The sequence below is a fragment of the Diplotaxodon limnothrissa genome, linkage group LG16, assembly GCF_057381915.1.
Source record: "Diplotaxodon limnothrissa isolate DT_005_m linkage group LG16, D_limnothrissa_male_GT1.1, whole genome shotgun sequence".
NCBI classification, from domain to species: domain Eukaryota; kingdom Metazoa; phylum Chordata; class Actinopteri; order Cichliformes; family Cichlidae; genus Diplotaxodon; species Diplotaxodon limnothrissa.
The window spans coordinates 22904101-22921139 of NC_140611.1; the positions used below are offsets into that span (position 1 = coordinate 22904101).

At 41.6% G+C, this 17039-nt stretch overlaps 1 protein-coding gene across 1 annotated transcript in view; it reads right to left on the reverse strand.

Moving 5' to 3' along the window:
- Nucleotides 1-1151: 1151 nt before the first annotated feature.
- agps (alkylglycerone phosphate synthase) overlaps nucleotides 1152-17039 on the reverse strand; it is a 28647-nt gene continuing 12759 nt past the window's right edge. Inside the window, exons 11-20 of the mRNA XM_085374164.1 lie at nucleotides 14146-14273; nucleotides 13742-13793; nucleotides 12200-12276; nucleotides 12002-12114; nucleotides 10297-10366; nucleotides 9286-9347; nucleotides 8455-8544; nucleotides 6924-7023; nucleotides 6688-6745; nucleotides 1152-2994 (exon numbers count right to left, since the gene is read on the reverse strand). Coding sequence (XP_085230290.1) covers nucleotides 2873-2994; nucleotides 6688-6745; nucleotides 6924-7023; nucleotides 8455-8544; nucleotides 9286-9347; nucleotides 10297-10366; nucleotides 12002-12114; nucleotides 12200-12276; nucleotides 13742-13793; nucleotides 14146-14273 — 872 coding nt within the window. The 3' untranslated portion in view covers nucleotides 1152-2872. The remainder of the gene's footprint in view (nucleotides 2995-6687; nucleotides 6746-6923; nucleotides 7024-8454; nucleotides 8545-9285; nucleotides 9348-10296; nucleotides 10367-12001; nucleotides 12115-12199; nucleotides 12277-13741; nucleotides 13794-14145; nucleotides 14274-17039) is intronic.

Below are 17039 nucleotides of genomic sequence, written 5' to 3' on the forward strand. Positions count from 1 at the left end.
CTGAAAACGCAATGTCCAGATAAACAGAATCAACTTTCTGGAGCTTCTGATGGGCAGTGGCGTCATTTTTCAGTTTGACAACAATCCCAAAGACTCTTCCAATACCTAGATAGAAAAACACTATCAGTGGTAGTCTAAAAAGCTTGGAAAGAAAAAAGCGTCTGGACTTCTTTATGTTGCTTGAAGACGTTACTGAATATTGACTTTCAAAAGAATTCAAGAAAACAAGAGGCAGCCCAAGACTTTTGCACAGTACCAAATAGTCCATCAGAGATGCTTATTAAAATTTTCCTCACCATGGACACTGTCTCCCGTTTTACATCTGATTTCTTCAGTGCAGTACTGACCTCATGTGGACAAATGCATCCTTGCACACAAACTGTATCTCTCAATGAAATTCAGTAGATAGGGCGTTTCATTGAGAAATCTTTGAATTTGTAAAGAGTGGAAATTGCACAACAAACATTAGACTGGTCAGGTTACAAAGATGTAAAGATATTAGTGAAAAGATAGTAATTACCTGCAAAATATATCAATCTAATCATATCGGGAAATATGACCGTCAGTCCTAAATTTAATTATGGATCCCTTGTGTCTTTTATCTGATATATCTATTCACACATAATTCTGAGCATTAGACTGTTAGACTGTGAAAGCTGCAGCGCATTTCACAGTTCAAGTCTGAGCTCGATTGCTGTTGATCTTGGTGGTGCTGACGTCAGCCAGCAGTGTGTGTGGGTGGCTGTGTGGGTGAAGATGACTCCCAAATGAGCCTGTGCGTAGAAAAAAAATAATAAAAAAATAAAAGCCTGCCAGGAAGCAAAAGACAGGCTCTGTTAAGCTCTGCTGTTTTACCTTGAGCTCCGCATGGTGCAGGTAAAGGCTGAGCAAACAAAAAAAAGCTGCTCTCAGGCTCTCGTTGACTTTCCTAACAGCCTGACAGTATAAATAAAGACAAGAACTGAAGGGCTAAATTTAAGATGATGTATGAGGAAAAAGTTTTCTGCTCTCGCAACAATGTGGAGTGCATACAAAAAGCCAAAGAAAATAATAAAGAATTCACAACTGGGAAGTTTTACTTTAATTTATTGCACAAACAGCATTGACAAAACATACTTAGAAGTTACTATGTTGTTAAGAGAAGTGGAAAAATTGACCAAAAAGGGTACAGCCATAACATTCAAAAACAAGCTCTCGCATATTTTTGACACAAGAGGGTAGAAGGTCAGATAAGAGTTTGGGGGCGGGGTCCTGAACAAATCTTTTTACTTTTGGGGGATTTCTTTTGACCTTAAAGCACACAGGGATCCTGGAAAACATGACACATAGTTAACAATGGAAAGGTAGACCTTACTTCAACATGAGAGCAAAAAGTCCAGTATCAAAATGTAGTACATTACAGGGTCCGATCCAAAAAACCTTTCATACAATACACTATTCAACTGTTTGACGAGCTGAAGAATTTTGGGGTGAACACAAATGATCCAACTACATGGCAGGAAGAAAAAAAAAAGTGAAACATGGACTTGTGTTTTAATACAAAGTTTTAGCAGGTGTAACAGTCACACATATTTACATTTTAGAGCTCTTCAGATGGTTATCTTTGCATATGCTAATTAAAAAATACAGTTTAACTTTGCAGTAAGTTGCCATAACATTAAACACATGTACAGTATGCTCGCATGATCTGATGAGTTGAGTCTTTGGTACAACGTGAGCACCAGAATCCAGAGGCCCTACACTGCAAACGTGGTCATAATGGAAATGGCTTTTTCCCCTCCCCCCACTCTCTCAACAAACCATGCAAGGTTGATGCCTTCAGTGCAAACGCTAAACACACTGGGAATCATCAGTCTTTATCCTCATACTGTTCATCTAAGGGTGGGGAAATTTTGGTTGTGCAGAACAAAGACTCGAGGGGACCCATTATGTTTTTTTCATCATTTTCTATTATGGTTTTATTATTGTAGTTAATGTTGCCATAACATCAACCCCACCCACCTGCTGCTGAACACTACTGTTTGTGACTGGCAGCCAATTAGAAGAGAGCTAGCTGAGATGAGATACGCAAAGGTCCAGCAGAAGATAAATAACGATTATTGTGACCTGTGAATCGTGCCAAGCTACTCGAGCAGAGTCCAAGAATAGAAAGGTGGGGCTAGATATGAACATAATAGGTCCCATTTAACTCGAAAAAGTTCATCACCAGTGGTACACACACACACGCATACACAAGAAACAAGTCTCTTGGCAATTGGTCAGTACAACAGAAGGCAGGAGGGCATGAAAAGATGAACAGAAGACACTGATGACCTTCACAAAGGGACTTCAATGTACACACGTGTAGTAGAAGGGTAGGCAGACAAAAGCTTTAGAAAGGCACAGAGCTTCAGAAAGCGCATTGAGCTGAAAGTTACCACTAAAGAAATGCCAATCACTCAATTGCATACACTCATACACACACACACACACACACACACAGACTCACACACAAGACAGGATCATGTAGACAAATTGTTTCTGCTAATGTTGGCAAGGATTTTTAGCAGTTTAACAAAAGAAAATGTGATGAAAAATGAAGGTTTTTGTTGCATCACAGTTGTGGCTTAGGAGGATGAGACCGTGACACGAGTAAAAATGAGCTTCAACATGGACGACAATGATTGTTACAGCAGATTAAGTGCAATACAAAGTCAAAGCAAGAAAAAGCCTGGGTGAATCGTTAAATGGCACCGGATGACACTTTTGATGTAGATGACAAAGATCTGTGTCCGTTTTGAAATCACATTTAGTATCTATTAATCAAAAATGCACAAGATGCTTTCAGAAAACAAAACAAAAAGGTTAGCTAAAGATGGACAGAATTATTTAATTAGAGGAGGTTTCTGTTGCCGAAGATGTTATTTGGGTCCACGTAGTCCTTGACAGACCTGAGCATCCCCATGCCGACGCTGGAGATGGTCTCTCTCATCCACTCCTTCCGAAGTTTCCCCACTGAATGACAGAGGAGAGAAATAAATAAAAAAACCAAGGAAGACGACTGAGGGGGAGAAATAGAGGAATCGGCACGGCTGATTGCTCAGCAGGCTGCTGGGAGCCAATCAATCTTGTGAGAGTGAGTGAATAAACAGAGGGTGATAAATGCTTTTATTCAGAGAGGAGAAATGTTTTGCATGGCATGATTTATGGAGCTCAGCAGACTATCAAACTCATTAGGCTCTGTGTGTTCCCAGAGGAGGGGCCGGCTGGCGGCTGGAGCGGGCCGTCCCCGGCTCCCTCACTTTTTGAGCCACCGCTCCCCTCCAATCCCCCCCCTGTCCACAGTCACAGGAGCGTTTTCTGTCTCATTGTGCCAACGGCCGCACTCCTCCAGCTGACCCGCGAGGGTTTTGTGCTCCGTTGTCCCGAACGTCACTCTATGCCCCAACACTGGCCCGATCATCATTAGGGTGCCACAGCCAGCCGTGGAGCACCAACACAATGGCACTCTGTCAGCGGGAGTTTGGCTTTCAGCCGCTCCTCGCGGCCTCTCATCATCGTCGTCCAAACCCCCCAACCTGAGGAGTGAGACTGCCTTCGGCATGAAGCCCAGTGAGAGCGCCCATTACTTTACCAGCTGTCCAGTTCGACATTCTCCAAAGCATTTGGACCTGACAGGGTCCCGCAGAGTGGAGCCGGCAACTTTTCAAACAGAAGAATTTAACAGCAAATGTAACCAAATTAAAGCACTAATTTATATTTTTGTATTTGGCAATAAGAGGAGGAAAAGAGTGGTGCTACTGGGGACTAACAACACTGACTTACTCAACTGGTCAGTAGACCCAAGAAACCCCAAATATGTAGATTTAGGTTCATGTCAAATGTTTTTCGGCACAGTCACGAAAATTGATCTAATTTCAAGTTTAACGTTGCCTTTTATGGCCTAACCAAGTACTTAAATAATAAATGATACATGAGAAGCTTTCACCTTCTCTCTGTTTTCTATCAGTGCAACTTTTTGGGGGGATAATGTGGGATTTGGGAAGCTGACAGGCAACTTTCACATTTTTCAGTGTAAAACACTGAAAAATGTGAGATAATAGCAGTGAGAATGATCATTTCGGTCACTGTTTTAGCTTTAATCCCTGCAAAATCAGTTCAAAAAGAGCAAGTAGTCATTATCAGAGTGTGATACTAATAACTAAAAATCCGGGAAAGGAAAGCTGCTTCATTCTTGGAAAAAGTCGTCTTTTAATAACAGTCCAGCAAAGAGGAAGTAAGTAAATTTTAACTTTTGACGTCGTGTCACTTTAAAAGAAATACTCGATATCTACAACCCACCCACGCAAAAAAAAGATAGACTTGAGAACAGAGCAGCTCAGAACAGGTGCTGCTCTCTGTGTAAACATGTGAAACCAGCAGTGTAATCAGTTTAGATAAGATTATAAAGGCCAAAAGGAAAAAAAACGAAATGAAAAACCCAAAAAAAACCCCCCAAAAACGTGTCTTCACATGCCTTCCTTTCCCAATCCACACGATTCTCTCCAGCCTCTACCCCCCCCGTGCTCCCAGGGCAAGATGAGAAAAAGGGGCCACCCTGACATGTTACAACGCTATGTTATCAGAGTTTGGCCAGGAAACCCAGATGGGGATAAGCCATGAGGCTAGTGAGGCCCGTCTCCTGACAAAACAGGGCAGAGAGCGGGGTCACTGGGGACTCTGATACCACACAAACCTCCAGATGGGGACAAGGGGACCAATCAGCTGCTACCCAATAACTAAGAAAGTACCAAGCTCTCTACCACCACCACCTCCTCCCCACTTCTTTCCCCTCGTTCCACCTCCATCCCACCCTCCTCTCAGGAATAGGAGAGAAAACAGAAGGTGCTGGGACTGCATCATTGCCTCCATCACTGTGATAATTTACACATCTATCTTGTCATATTCTCTCTTTTTTGCTTGCTATTGCAATCAATCTCACCAGGCTTGGTGTGTGCAGCTGAGACATGCAAAGAAGTGCAGGTAGCTATTTTAGAAAATCCCCCCCTCCTTCTCAAAAATCAAACAACTGACATTTCTCCCATGTGGAAAAGCCCGGGGAAGTTCAGGGCGAATGGCAAACGCGGAACTTCACCAAATCAGGTCATTCTTTTTACCTCCTGAGAGCAGTGACCTGAGTGGAAGTGCAGTGTGGGGAGCAGGTGAGAGAGAATCTCCGCAAAAAAAAGAAAAGAAAAAGAAAGCCGCAAGGTGAGGTGAAGACGCTGGGCACCCTCGAATGGCCTTCATTTGGAGAAGAAGAGAGAAGCTGGGTTGAGGCTCATCCGCTTCCACACCCCGCTCTCGCTCTCCTGGGGTTTCTCTAACAAATGGGGGTCAGGACATGACAGACAGGGTAAGGCAGTGGCCATGCATTCCTCTGATATGACCAAGCTGGAGTATTGGTTGAGGAGTTGCGGTGCAGGGTTGATAGATGGATGATTCTCCTGGTGATGGATGTTCCGACAACTCTTCACTGCTGCGACACTGGTGACCTAGTTAAAGAGGACATTTCTCCTGGTGTTCTGTCTTTAAGCACTGGCCAATATTTAAACATTTAACATGTTTGTTTTGGGGTTTTTTAAAGCCAGTTTGTTAAAACTGACTCCTTTTTCATGAAAAATGGTTTTCCCCTGGACAGCAGCTGACACACAGTGCTGTTAGGTGAGTATTACGTCCTGTAGTGAAAGGGGTCGAAGCGCTCTGCATGCAGAGATTCCCTTTCGTATGCCCACGCAGCACCGTGCTGACCTGCTGTAAATACAGGGCCACAAAAATGTATATTTTCTCCACTGGCCTCCCACCTCACCATCCTTGACTACATCTGTTTTGTTTGATACACAAAACCCAGGGAAACTAGCTCCATTTGTCAAGCGCTGATTGTGGGCAGACAAACCGTCCTGTCTGCACCCAGATAGCGAGCCCCGCTGTTATTAATCACAATTACAGAATGGGCCTCGCACACGGTAGCTGCATCAATATCCCACCCCCCTCTCCCCAGCGTCACCTCCCCGTGCCGCTCGGGGTGGCCGGGCCACCGTTTGGAGGTCAGTGTACAGCCGGCGATAACGGCGGCATCATTTACCCCGGCCCGCTGCCTCCTTTTTATTAGCAATCTTTTAATTTTGAACCCGTCCCCGCCTTCAGGAAAAATTGTGATTTAATATCGCAGCTGATTCACTACATACTGTTTTTGACAGGTGTGATGAATAGCCTCAAGTGATGTATGAAAACAGCGAGGCGGATGGCAATATAGATAAGGCAGCCGTTTCGGTTAGCCCTGATGGGGCCAGGAGAGTTGTTTCGCCGCCCTCCCCTGCTCACGTTTCATTTGGTCACTGCTGAAATGAACAAATAGCCGAGTCAGAGTCATTCATCTGAGCTGTGGGAACAGATTTTGGAAATGTGAAGGAAGCGATGAAAGATCCACGACCAAATGCACATTTACAGCACGACTGGCTGCCAGCGTGGAAGAGCACGCCGGGTAGGCTCGCCATGCTGTCATCGCAATTCAGTACAAAACTTTTTTTTTTTTCCTGGCCAACTGAAACATGAGAATCTCCAAATATAACATCACTGTGCTTTTTTGGTGATTTATATGCACTTGCTTTCTGCAGTTTGTGAAAACAGGCTCTACATTTTAAGCACAAAATTCTCAGCTCTGGGTACCTCCATGGTGATGTGACAAGCTCCCTCCATTGGCAAGGATCTCCTCTCTAGCTGCATGCTGTGAAGAGGGGAAAAAAACAAAACAACACTCAGTTTATACATTATATAATGTTATATTCTGACATCTGTTCTGATGGGTGTTGGCGTTTCAACATGTTATCACATCAGATGCAATTTGCTCTAATTTTATTTAACAGTTTTTGGCATAATGTGCAGAAAAATAAAACTGGATCTACCTCCACTTGTTCATACACATGCACTGGATCACTGAGTCCTCTGTAGTTGAAGGCAAAGTAAAAGTAGACACAGGCACCGGCATCATACGTCTGAGTCACCCTGCACGAAAAAGAAACACGTTCAAACGAGCGGAAAAAACCTTAATCTTTCTCTTTCCACCGTCTCTCAGAAAATCCAATTTACATGCATGTGAAGGAGGAGTTTTTTGACAAGTTGCTCCATTTTACATACAATAAATGATTCTTTTCTATTGGAATCGGAAGACAAAGTGCAGTGGGAGGTTTGGTTTTCCCCAGCGAACCTCTGACCTCAATTCCATTCATGGTTAGCAGAAAGCGGAGGCAGCGTGAAAGCACTATCGCCTTTAATAACACAACATTATCACATAATAAATGGCGATCAAATCCTTTTACTGAATCATCTGAGCCACATTTACTCCTCAGGTATGATGCAGGCAGGGTGATTCAACTGACATCATAATATTTGTGTTTTCCCCACACCACTAAATGCAGCTTACGCTCAGGTTTTCGAACATATTGTGTAACAACCTTTGTGTTGAGAATATAATGCTGCTTTTCCCGTTTACATGTTCTCTCTCTGGCCTTGCTCCCTCTGGAGGAGCAGGGTGCTGGGCCCTTGTTCATTTGACATGGCCCATCACCTGGCACACTCACTGTTCTGGAGGTTAAATGGACAAATCAATCATGTGACAGACTGCAGCCGGGAAATGAATGGCTGTAGCATAATCAGGCTGAGGCCTAATCTGTCCGCAATCTGTGAGCAGCAGCCTGGTGCTCCTCAACCAGCTCGCCGTCTGTCTGTCACAACGTCCGACCGCATTGTCTCCGTGGCTCTTGCAAACTCAACAGGGGTCACACTTGGTATGCACCTCAGTACTTCCAAGGTTATAACTGAAATGTATCTTTAGGATTGAATGCCATTTGCTGTCAAACAATAAAAGTTAGCAACTGATAGTCATTCTATTTTTTCTTTGCTTTTCATTTGTTTCTAATTTGGACCGACTTCTTCAAAATATTTCATTTGGGGAATGCTCTTGATTATTTGTGTATAGATGTCATTTAAAGGATTGATGTGATGATATTTTATCACAGCATGATGTTTATTATTTTTTTCAGAAGCATTTATATTTGTAAAATTTAAACAATTCAAAAACTGTTACAAACTGTGACAAACAACTACATCTTATTCCTCAGTTTAAAATAGCATCCAACAAGAAAACCATTTAATCCTTGAGTATCATTTGCTAAAAACTACACTGCCCTGCTTGTTTAATAAGTTACCTGAGCTCGTTACAAATGTGTGACCTGATTGAGAGTGTCATATTTTTAATAGCCTTTGGACAAATTAGAACACACAGTGCATTGTTGTGTTCTTTTCATGGGAAGAACAATATGAAATCTATACTGTAGGTGTCGTTTCTGCACTAGTGTTAAACATTAAAATATGGTGAGGAGACTGGCAGAGCGCTTGTACAGGCTCAGTCTTTTGGAAACTGTTTTTAAATATTACCTGCATGTGGATAATGGTGGAAACTGAACTCCTTTGTCTTTACACTCTCGCACAATGCGCGCTTTTACATTTCTGCAAATGTCCAAAACCCTAAAAAAAAGAAAGAAAGAAAAGACAAGAAAATTAATAGGAGTTTAAGCTGATATTTGTGTGTTTAAAACATGACAACAATGTGTATTTAAAACCAAGCACTGCAAAAATATAAATAATAAAAGAAAGACAGACCAAAAACATTAAAGAAAGGCAAGAGACCAGGCAGGAGGTAGAGACCAGACTGACTAACATGAAGACCATTGTGGGAGAGATTCCCACTGGTGTGGAAATGGCCGCCAGTCCTAAGCATCTGCAGTCGTGCGTGGAGTGTGGAGGATGGGGAGGAGGCTGGGTAATGAGCCAGGCACATATGCTCGCCTCACTGCCTGATCTCTTGGTCTCTCCCCATCAGGCATGTTACACAACAAGGAGCCTGCATGTGCTCCTGTTTGTTGTGTGAGAAAGCAGGACAATGAAAACATGTAGAAAATGCAGATCACAGTACATGGGTGTGAGATGAGCCTGTGACTCATAGTACATGGTACACATACAGAGGACACTCACACACCTCTCCCCTCTATGTATGTGTGTGGGTGTGTGAGTATGTCAGTAGTGGTACGTTTGTATGCTGAGGAGGAAAAGCTCCACCAACGCAGGGTCATTTAATGAGGGGAGAAGGCAGGCATGAAGGTGAATGTGAAAGACAGAGGCAAGGAGAAATAAACGAAAGGAAGGGAAAAACAGGATTAGGACGCTCAGGGCAGAGACTGCAGGAGGCGAGTGAATCAATGTATTTACCTGTCCCAAGGCACAGAGGTTTCAAAGGACTCGCCAATCACATAGTAGTCCATTCCCAAGTCCTGGTTGGAATGAAATGCACATATATAAGCAGGCTTATATGTTAATGTGATTCAGCACATTTTATGAGAACTGTGGTAACCCTGTAAATCAAGCATATGCAGAAATCCTCCAAGCTTGTGATCTTATTTTGAAACCACAGCTTCTTATTTTTATGAGCTGGGTGACATTCGATCGATTTTTTTTTTTTTTAAAGGCAATGCACAACTTTCTTTTTTAAAGGAAAAAAAGAGAAATGAAAGCAGCTTCTCTTCTCTGTACCGATAAAACAAAGACATTATCTTGGGCTTTTTTGTGATGTTTTACCACCGGCTTACATTCAACAGAACAAACCACTATCATAAAACTAGAATATAAAGAATGACTACATAAATAACTAGTAGTACTAGTAGACATCTCAACGAGACATTTTCAGACCTGTATTGCAAAAAGGCATTTTTGAATAGAAGCTGTTGCTTTATTGAAAAGGGCTTTAAATTCTGGATGCCCTTTCCGATGCAACCCCAAAAGGGTTTGTGGCTCCTCCTGGGATTGAAATCGGGATTATTGCTTGTTGGGCGAATGTGTAAACATCTACAATATGGAGCCACTGAGGAAGGACTTTTGACAACTGAGATAAAAAAAAACAAAAAACTAAAAAGCAGAAAGCTGTTGATGACCTGCTTAAGTATATTTAAACACCCTGCTTGTTGATGATTATCAGAAAGGTTTCTAACAGGGATGACCTGAGTCAACTTTCTATTGTCATTCTGTCTGCATTTACTGTGCTCTTCTACTGCTGTTCAATGCCTTGACAACAACTGCGACCAGATCAAATCAAAGCCCTCCCGAGGTCATATTCCGCTGCTTTCATTGCTGCTCGCTATCCTCTCCGCTGTCAAATTGCAATCTCCCTGCCTGCCCCACCTGCCCATCAGCTCAGGCAGGGAAAAAGCCAGAGAAGTGACCCACCCGGAGGTAAGCGATGACAAAGGTCAACATGTAGCCCCTCTGCCCATTGTCCTCTCCAGCTGCCAGGCCCCTGCGAGGAGACATCAGGGTTAATATTTAACAGATCTTTTCTTCAGCTTTGTTGCTCCGGCTGCTCCCTCTCACAACCGCTGTCTTGGAGGCTGTCAGTGCAACAATGTACAGATCAATGGCGCTATGCTCCTTGCATCGCCATAGGTCAGCCACACATCTATCACCTGCGGTGGGTAATCACATTTTCATCTACCATCCAAACTAATCAGGCCAAGCTCATTAGAAAATCACTATATTGATTTTCACCCTTCTTCCTGTTTCCCATCACTGCAGGAAACGTTCCTCACCACACCTAAGCAATCCATCACCGGCACTTGAGCTGATGGGTGATGGCCATTTAATGAAAATAATGCAATTATTAAGACTATGTTGCATCTGACAGGTTTTGGCTGGTATGGCTTAACCCCTTTCTATCACAAAACCATTGTTTGAACCTCAGCAAGATCCTAAAATAGAAGCAAACATGAAATGCTACAATGGTGTCAAATAAGACTTAATGAATATAATGTATGGCATGTACAATCAAATACTGATCAAACAGTCCGTTTTGGTAGCAACTGTATGAACACTTGAGATCTATAGATTTACAAACGCTTCACATAGATGTGAAATATCTGCAAACGTAAAGGTTACTGCCACAACCACTTTAATGAATGACTAACACATTTATGCATTGGCTATGTCATGACTCATGATGGTGCAAATCTTGTACAAATCCTTGCAGCCAGTTTTCAGACCAAACATATCACATTTGTGGTCTACCTGAGATGAAAGGTTGATATCTTTATCCATTCATATGTTTCTGCAGTTTTTTAAATGTCCAGTTTACCATAAAAATCCATCTTTGAACTTTAAAGCTTTCTTTCTTTCTTTTGTTGTGTGTGGAAGATTTTGGATCTGAGTAAATTAGGACCGAGGTTTTGTGTTCTTATGTGGCTGTGCAAAATAATGGGAACAGACAAAAATGTCTGAGGAAACTGTGCATCAGGATTATTTGGAGTTAGTTATAGATGAGAAATGTTTATATGAGATTTCTACACAGATATATTCATATTAGGTTTCCAAAAACCTTTTACCGTTTACCAATTACAATTCACCAATAAATAAAAGTAATTATTTTCATAACAATTACACAGATGGCAAATGAACTGAATATTCTTTTTTGAGGGCTTAAAAATGGTTCTGGATGAAGGAGGTTTCCTCTCTGGCTGGCTGGTAACAGATTTCCAAGAAAGTCCTTATTGATGTGTTTCATGATCAATCACAAGAGCCAAACACTCCCCAGCTGTGTCTTGTGGCCCTGTGCTGTCCTAAGGGGAGCTGTGCCCTACTATCTCTGCCCACCTCACACCTACTTTAACATTAAAGCTAGCCTGACAGGAGGACATCCAGAGGTGATCCATCAATCCACATCGAGACAAGCTACTGAGTCGAAGAACAAATCTTAAGTGTGTAACTGTGCTTCTCAATTCTTATCACTGCTACTCCAAGGCTGCTTGAAAGCAGCGCCACCACTGTGTATAAAGCCTCACCTTATGGCACATTTCTAACCTTTCTGATCTTTAAATGATCCAACAATATAGAGATATAGAAGAAAGATGTAAAAATACCAAACTCAGCAGCCACTACTCACCCAAATTTTGCAGCGATGTCATAAACCTGCTTTTCATGCTGCAGGACCTTCTCGCGGTCTCCCTCAAACAGCAGGGTGGCCACACACAGGCGGTTGGGGTCAAACCCTTTGAACTGAGAATTAAAGAGGTAGGCTCATTTTTCATGTAAAACACCTGCAGCAAGAACCTTACAGTGTTCACCCCTGGTTATTTTTTACCTTGGTGATGTAAAATTTCTTCAACCCGTCCAAAAAGGAAGTGAAAATTGAAGATACTTGAGGCTTCAGGGCATGACCTGTTAAATATCAGATTAAAATCAGTTCAGTTAATTCACCTAAAAGAAGCCCTAAAGTAAATAAAACAAAATTTCCCACAAATTAGGCAAACTCTGCTTCTGCTTGCATCCTCCAGTGTTCTGAGAGAGCAAAGCAACTCTGATATATTTGGAATTGCAAACAAAAGAAGAAGAAATAAATGGTAACATTTGAATAACTTCACAACTGGCCAGTGGCTGCGAGCGACAGGGACTATAAATCAGAGAGTTTCCGAAGGGAAGTGGGGTTGACACAGTGATATCCGTCTTCCTCAGCCACCCTTTTTGATTTATTCCTGATCGGACGCACAAAAGCGCCTGTGGACAAGGGAAAATGAGGGGCTGGGGCCAATGGGATGGTTATCAATCACAGCAGGGAAGTCATGGGTGATGTCGCCGAGACTTAACAGTTCATTTATTTCCCCCTATGCTCAAGTCTCTTCATCACTTAGTGTCCTAATTGTTTCCATTCCAAACTGTGATTGTGGGTCTTAAGGTCCCTCACAGCCATCATACTCGTTAATTAAATACTCAAAATCCAGAGAGAAAAAATTGCTAATACAATGAACAAAAATGATATGTTCATATGTTTATATTATCTTTCCTTTATACAAAATCCTTATTTTTATATATTAATACAGGTAGAGCTAAATTGTTTGTGTAGTCTCAAACTAAAAAAAAAAACCCAACCCTTTTATACAGTACACAAACTTTCTCCACAGTAATCATTATTAAAAAGTAAGGACAAGTTACTAAATCCATGAATGCATCATAGTGCCATGAGTTTTAGTTTTTATCCCCCCTCCCAAAAGAAAAAGAAAAAGAAAAAGAAAAAAAGATCCTGGTCACTTTGTCTTCCCTGTGTAAGGCTAGGAAGTGCCTACTCTGTGAAAAGTGGAAATACAGGGAAGATAATGAGATCCCACGAGACTGGGGAACTTTGCAGCGATCTCTAGGAATGCCAGATGCATTCCACTGGACCCGAAGAAACAACATCATAAAACTTCAGTGCAATAATGACTTAATTCTGGTCGGGTTTATTTTTCATCGTGCTTCAAACTGTGTGTTTGTGTGTGTGTGCGCGCAGATATTCGGTTGCAAAAATAATAATCAATTTAACGATTCAGTGGCATGGACCGTTGTGACATCATTGACTGCTGCACAAGTGCCGTTCATGGTTAGGTGGAACACCAAACAAAATAAAATGGGAGAAACTAAAGAAATGATTAAACCACATCATGTGGCTCATGTTGCAAAGCTCTCTGATCAAAGCCAAAGGTTTTATTGGGGCCTGGAAAAACAAAAAATAAAAATCTAGCCAAATTAAGTCCTACTTGTAACGGGAAAAGCTAATGTTGAGAATTTGTAGATTAAATGAAAGTCATATAGACACATAAAGAGGTGATAACTGAGATGGGCTTAAATGTGAACTCCAAATAAAACTTACCAAATTTAAATTGTTCATTATCCATGAGTCGTATAGAAGCTGGGGCACACCTCTGCAGGGAAAAGAAGTTGGCCCGAATTAGTCGAATGAACAACAATAAAGAGCTTTGACTTTATAGCTTTTGGTTATTTGTCCTAAATGTACAGTATACAGACTCTCTGAGACAGCACTTCAGGCCAAATGAGGTCTGACGACGTCAGATGCCTTTGCAAGTTGGTCTATAAATCAGTTTTTCCCTGCTTTCTTCTGCCAGGTTAGCTTTAAAGGAGGTAAAACGAAGACCTGAAAGTGCTTATTTTGTGCATACCTCAAACACAGTAACTTTCTAGCCTCCATCTCATGTTGAGACATGGCTTTATGAAGCAACAGAGCACAACATGCTGAAGGGGAGATTAACCTGTTACCTGTCTGGCAACCTCTCGAAGACAGGCAACTCCCATCTCGAAATTAGGGAACACCACAGAGCCGTATTTTTGGTACTCCGGCATGGGACGAATCTTCATTGTAACCTCAGTAACCACGCCCAGGGTTCCTGTGGAAAATCACAGTGAGAGATTTTGAGCAGAACAAAAGTACGTACATCAGTTCCCAGAGTTTATATGACCTAACCCGCTTTAAGCGGAACTCAAGACTGTTTTACAGGGCTCTGGTACATGTCCCAGGGGTTGTTCTGGTGTCTCACATTTCACTTAGCAGATCTGGTTTTCTACCACACACTGGGGGATAACTGAGATTTATCAGCTTAAGAACACCAGGAAGTAAAGCAGGGGTATATCAAAGGCACCAAGACCAACAACAGCAACACGCACACAAGGTAGAAGGAAACCTGTGGCTGACCTCATGACCTGGAAGCTTTCAACAATTACCTGCTGCTGCTGCTGAAATCCTCACACCACTTGGTTCAAATATACCCAATGTTTATTTGAAAGTAAACTATGGGTAGCAAAGGATGTTTGCCATCTCTTCTCATAAAAAAAATTGAATTAAGCTCAATCTTTGAGCACTTGCTTTCAGATGACTTTTCTGAAAAAGATGTGGCTAATCAAAATGCTTTCTTTTGTTATCAGATGAAAAATGAAAACTACAATGAGTGAAAAAAAATTAAAACATTGCTTTTTCTACAAGAACACAAGCACAGTTTAAAAACATCTATTCTTAAAGTGAACTGTACAAACATTTTAAGGGTTTTGGACAACAAAAGAGAATATCTGATGGGTTTGCACAACACGTAATTGCCATTTTTACACTTTCTCCACACACTCAACAATGAACGACAGCTATTAGAGCTAGTTTGTGAATTTTATTGCTATGATCCAAATTGCTTTCTTGCACCCTGTGCACTCTGTATCATTATAGATCACGTTCATTTATAAATGTATCCCCCATGAACACAGTCCATCAGGAGGCTTCATCAGCCTGTTATGGTTGTTAATGAGGCCTCTAATGTGACACTGTATGCCACATGCTGCTCCCTAGTGGCACACTGGAAAACGTGACTGCATTGGGCCTCACCCCAAGAAGGGTTTTTTCTCCCCCCCCCCCCCTCCTGATAGCATGCAGGAGAAGCCACTTAATGAGAGAGGGGTGGGGATCTAGAGAAGGAGAGAAAGAAAGACTGTAGGAGGAGCCAGGGTGAGGGCTAAATGGAGGCAATAAGAACAGCAATGCTGGAAAAACTCTCTCGGGACAGATGCAATGAAATACTGAGTGCAGCTTAAGCTAACTTTACTGGAACTCTTGCTATTAGACTAACCTCATCTTAAAGGCTACGTATTTGCGGAAAGGGAATATTCACAATGAAGAGCATTTTTAGCAGCAAATATTTTGACCAAAAAAGCCACTGACCATTGTGCAACCACTGCTTTAAATCAATCATTTAACTCTCAACATTAGGTTAGCGTTAGTTGGTTTCATATCGTATTTTCTGCATGGTTGAGGGGAGTTTAAAAGAGAAAAGGATTAGCATTTATCATTCCAATCATTGTTTACACTGGCTGTAGCAAGGGGGAAGAACTACTTTGCATTCAGGTTACTTCAAGGTCAGAGAGATACACAGACCCGTTGTTGTGCAGAGAATAAGAAGTCTGAGGTTTCACAGTAATTTCTAATGAAATGGATGCGTTCCACTTAACATGCAGAGCATAGTTGAGGGTTTTAGCGTGGCGCTTTGCTGTTGTTGTGGCCTACTGTCAGACACCAGGATGGGATTCTTTCGGTGAGGAGGTAGATAATTTTAATGAGACTGTGTGCTGGTGTGACCTCTTAGCAAAAGAGTTAGGCCTCCCAGAACAACATGCTCTACCACTGAGGTGTGGTCCTGTCCTATCTCTGCTCAGTGTAGCAACCACAGAAGCAAGAGCATCTTCAATTTCACTCACCTTAATTGCAAAAAAGCTCCTTCTCTAAGCTTGGGTTTTGAAGATATGAAGCATGTTAGAAAAAATGTGCTACTGTGATATTAGATTATTCAATATTCAAAATATTTGTACCATGTGAGTGAGTACATGAGTAAGCAATATCTAGCTATGTATTACAAGTAGACTGCTATTATTTTCACTTTCAGTAATTGATTATCTTTTATAGACTCATATCCAGAAAAAGCAGCAAACTAGGCTTGTTGTTCTCAAGTCCACTGTTTCACAAACGTAACATTTTTTGGATGCCATCAAGATGCTAGAGTTGCTTTACACACACACACACACACACACACACACACACACACACTACATAGGACAATGCACCATGTATTGCTGGCTGTATAACTGGCCAGTAAGCAAGACAAACACTATTCTGATATTGATTGTAACATGATATTTAATCCGATACAGGATTTTTAAGACTGATATTGATACTGATATTTGGTGATTTAAATTTCCAATATTTTACAAATCAGCTGAGGTTTTCTTTCAGATACATGAAATATAACTGATGTTATGGAAATCTGCTTATGTGTAGTTGTTCACTTAGTTGGATCAGCTTGATGTGTTTGTGATGTTCCAACACGTTGCAGGGAAGTTGCAGAATGCCCTTTAGTGGACAAAAGATGTAACACTCATTACATGGTTGAACTGTGTTCCTACCAACTCTTCTTTACTTTTTAAATTTAAATTTATTGGATGATGTAAATGCAGATATGGACAGATCAACAAATAGCTATTGTAAGCCAATAGTATTTGCAGATAAAACAGTCTGGCTCTAAGGGTTCATAGTGCATAAATAATAGGGAACCCATTGCAAGTATCTTTTAGAAATTCATCCTTTGGGAAAGGAATTCTTGGATTTGGTCATTGTGTACTTC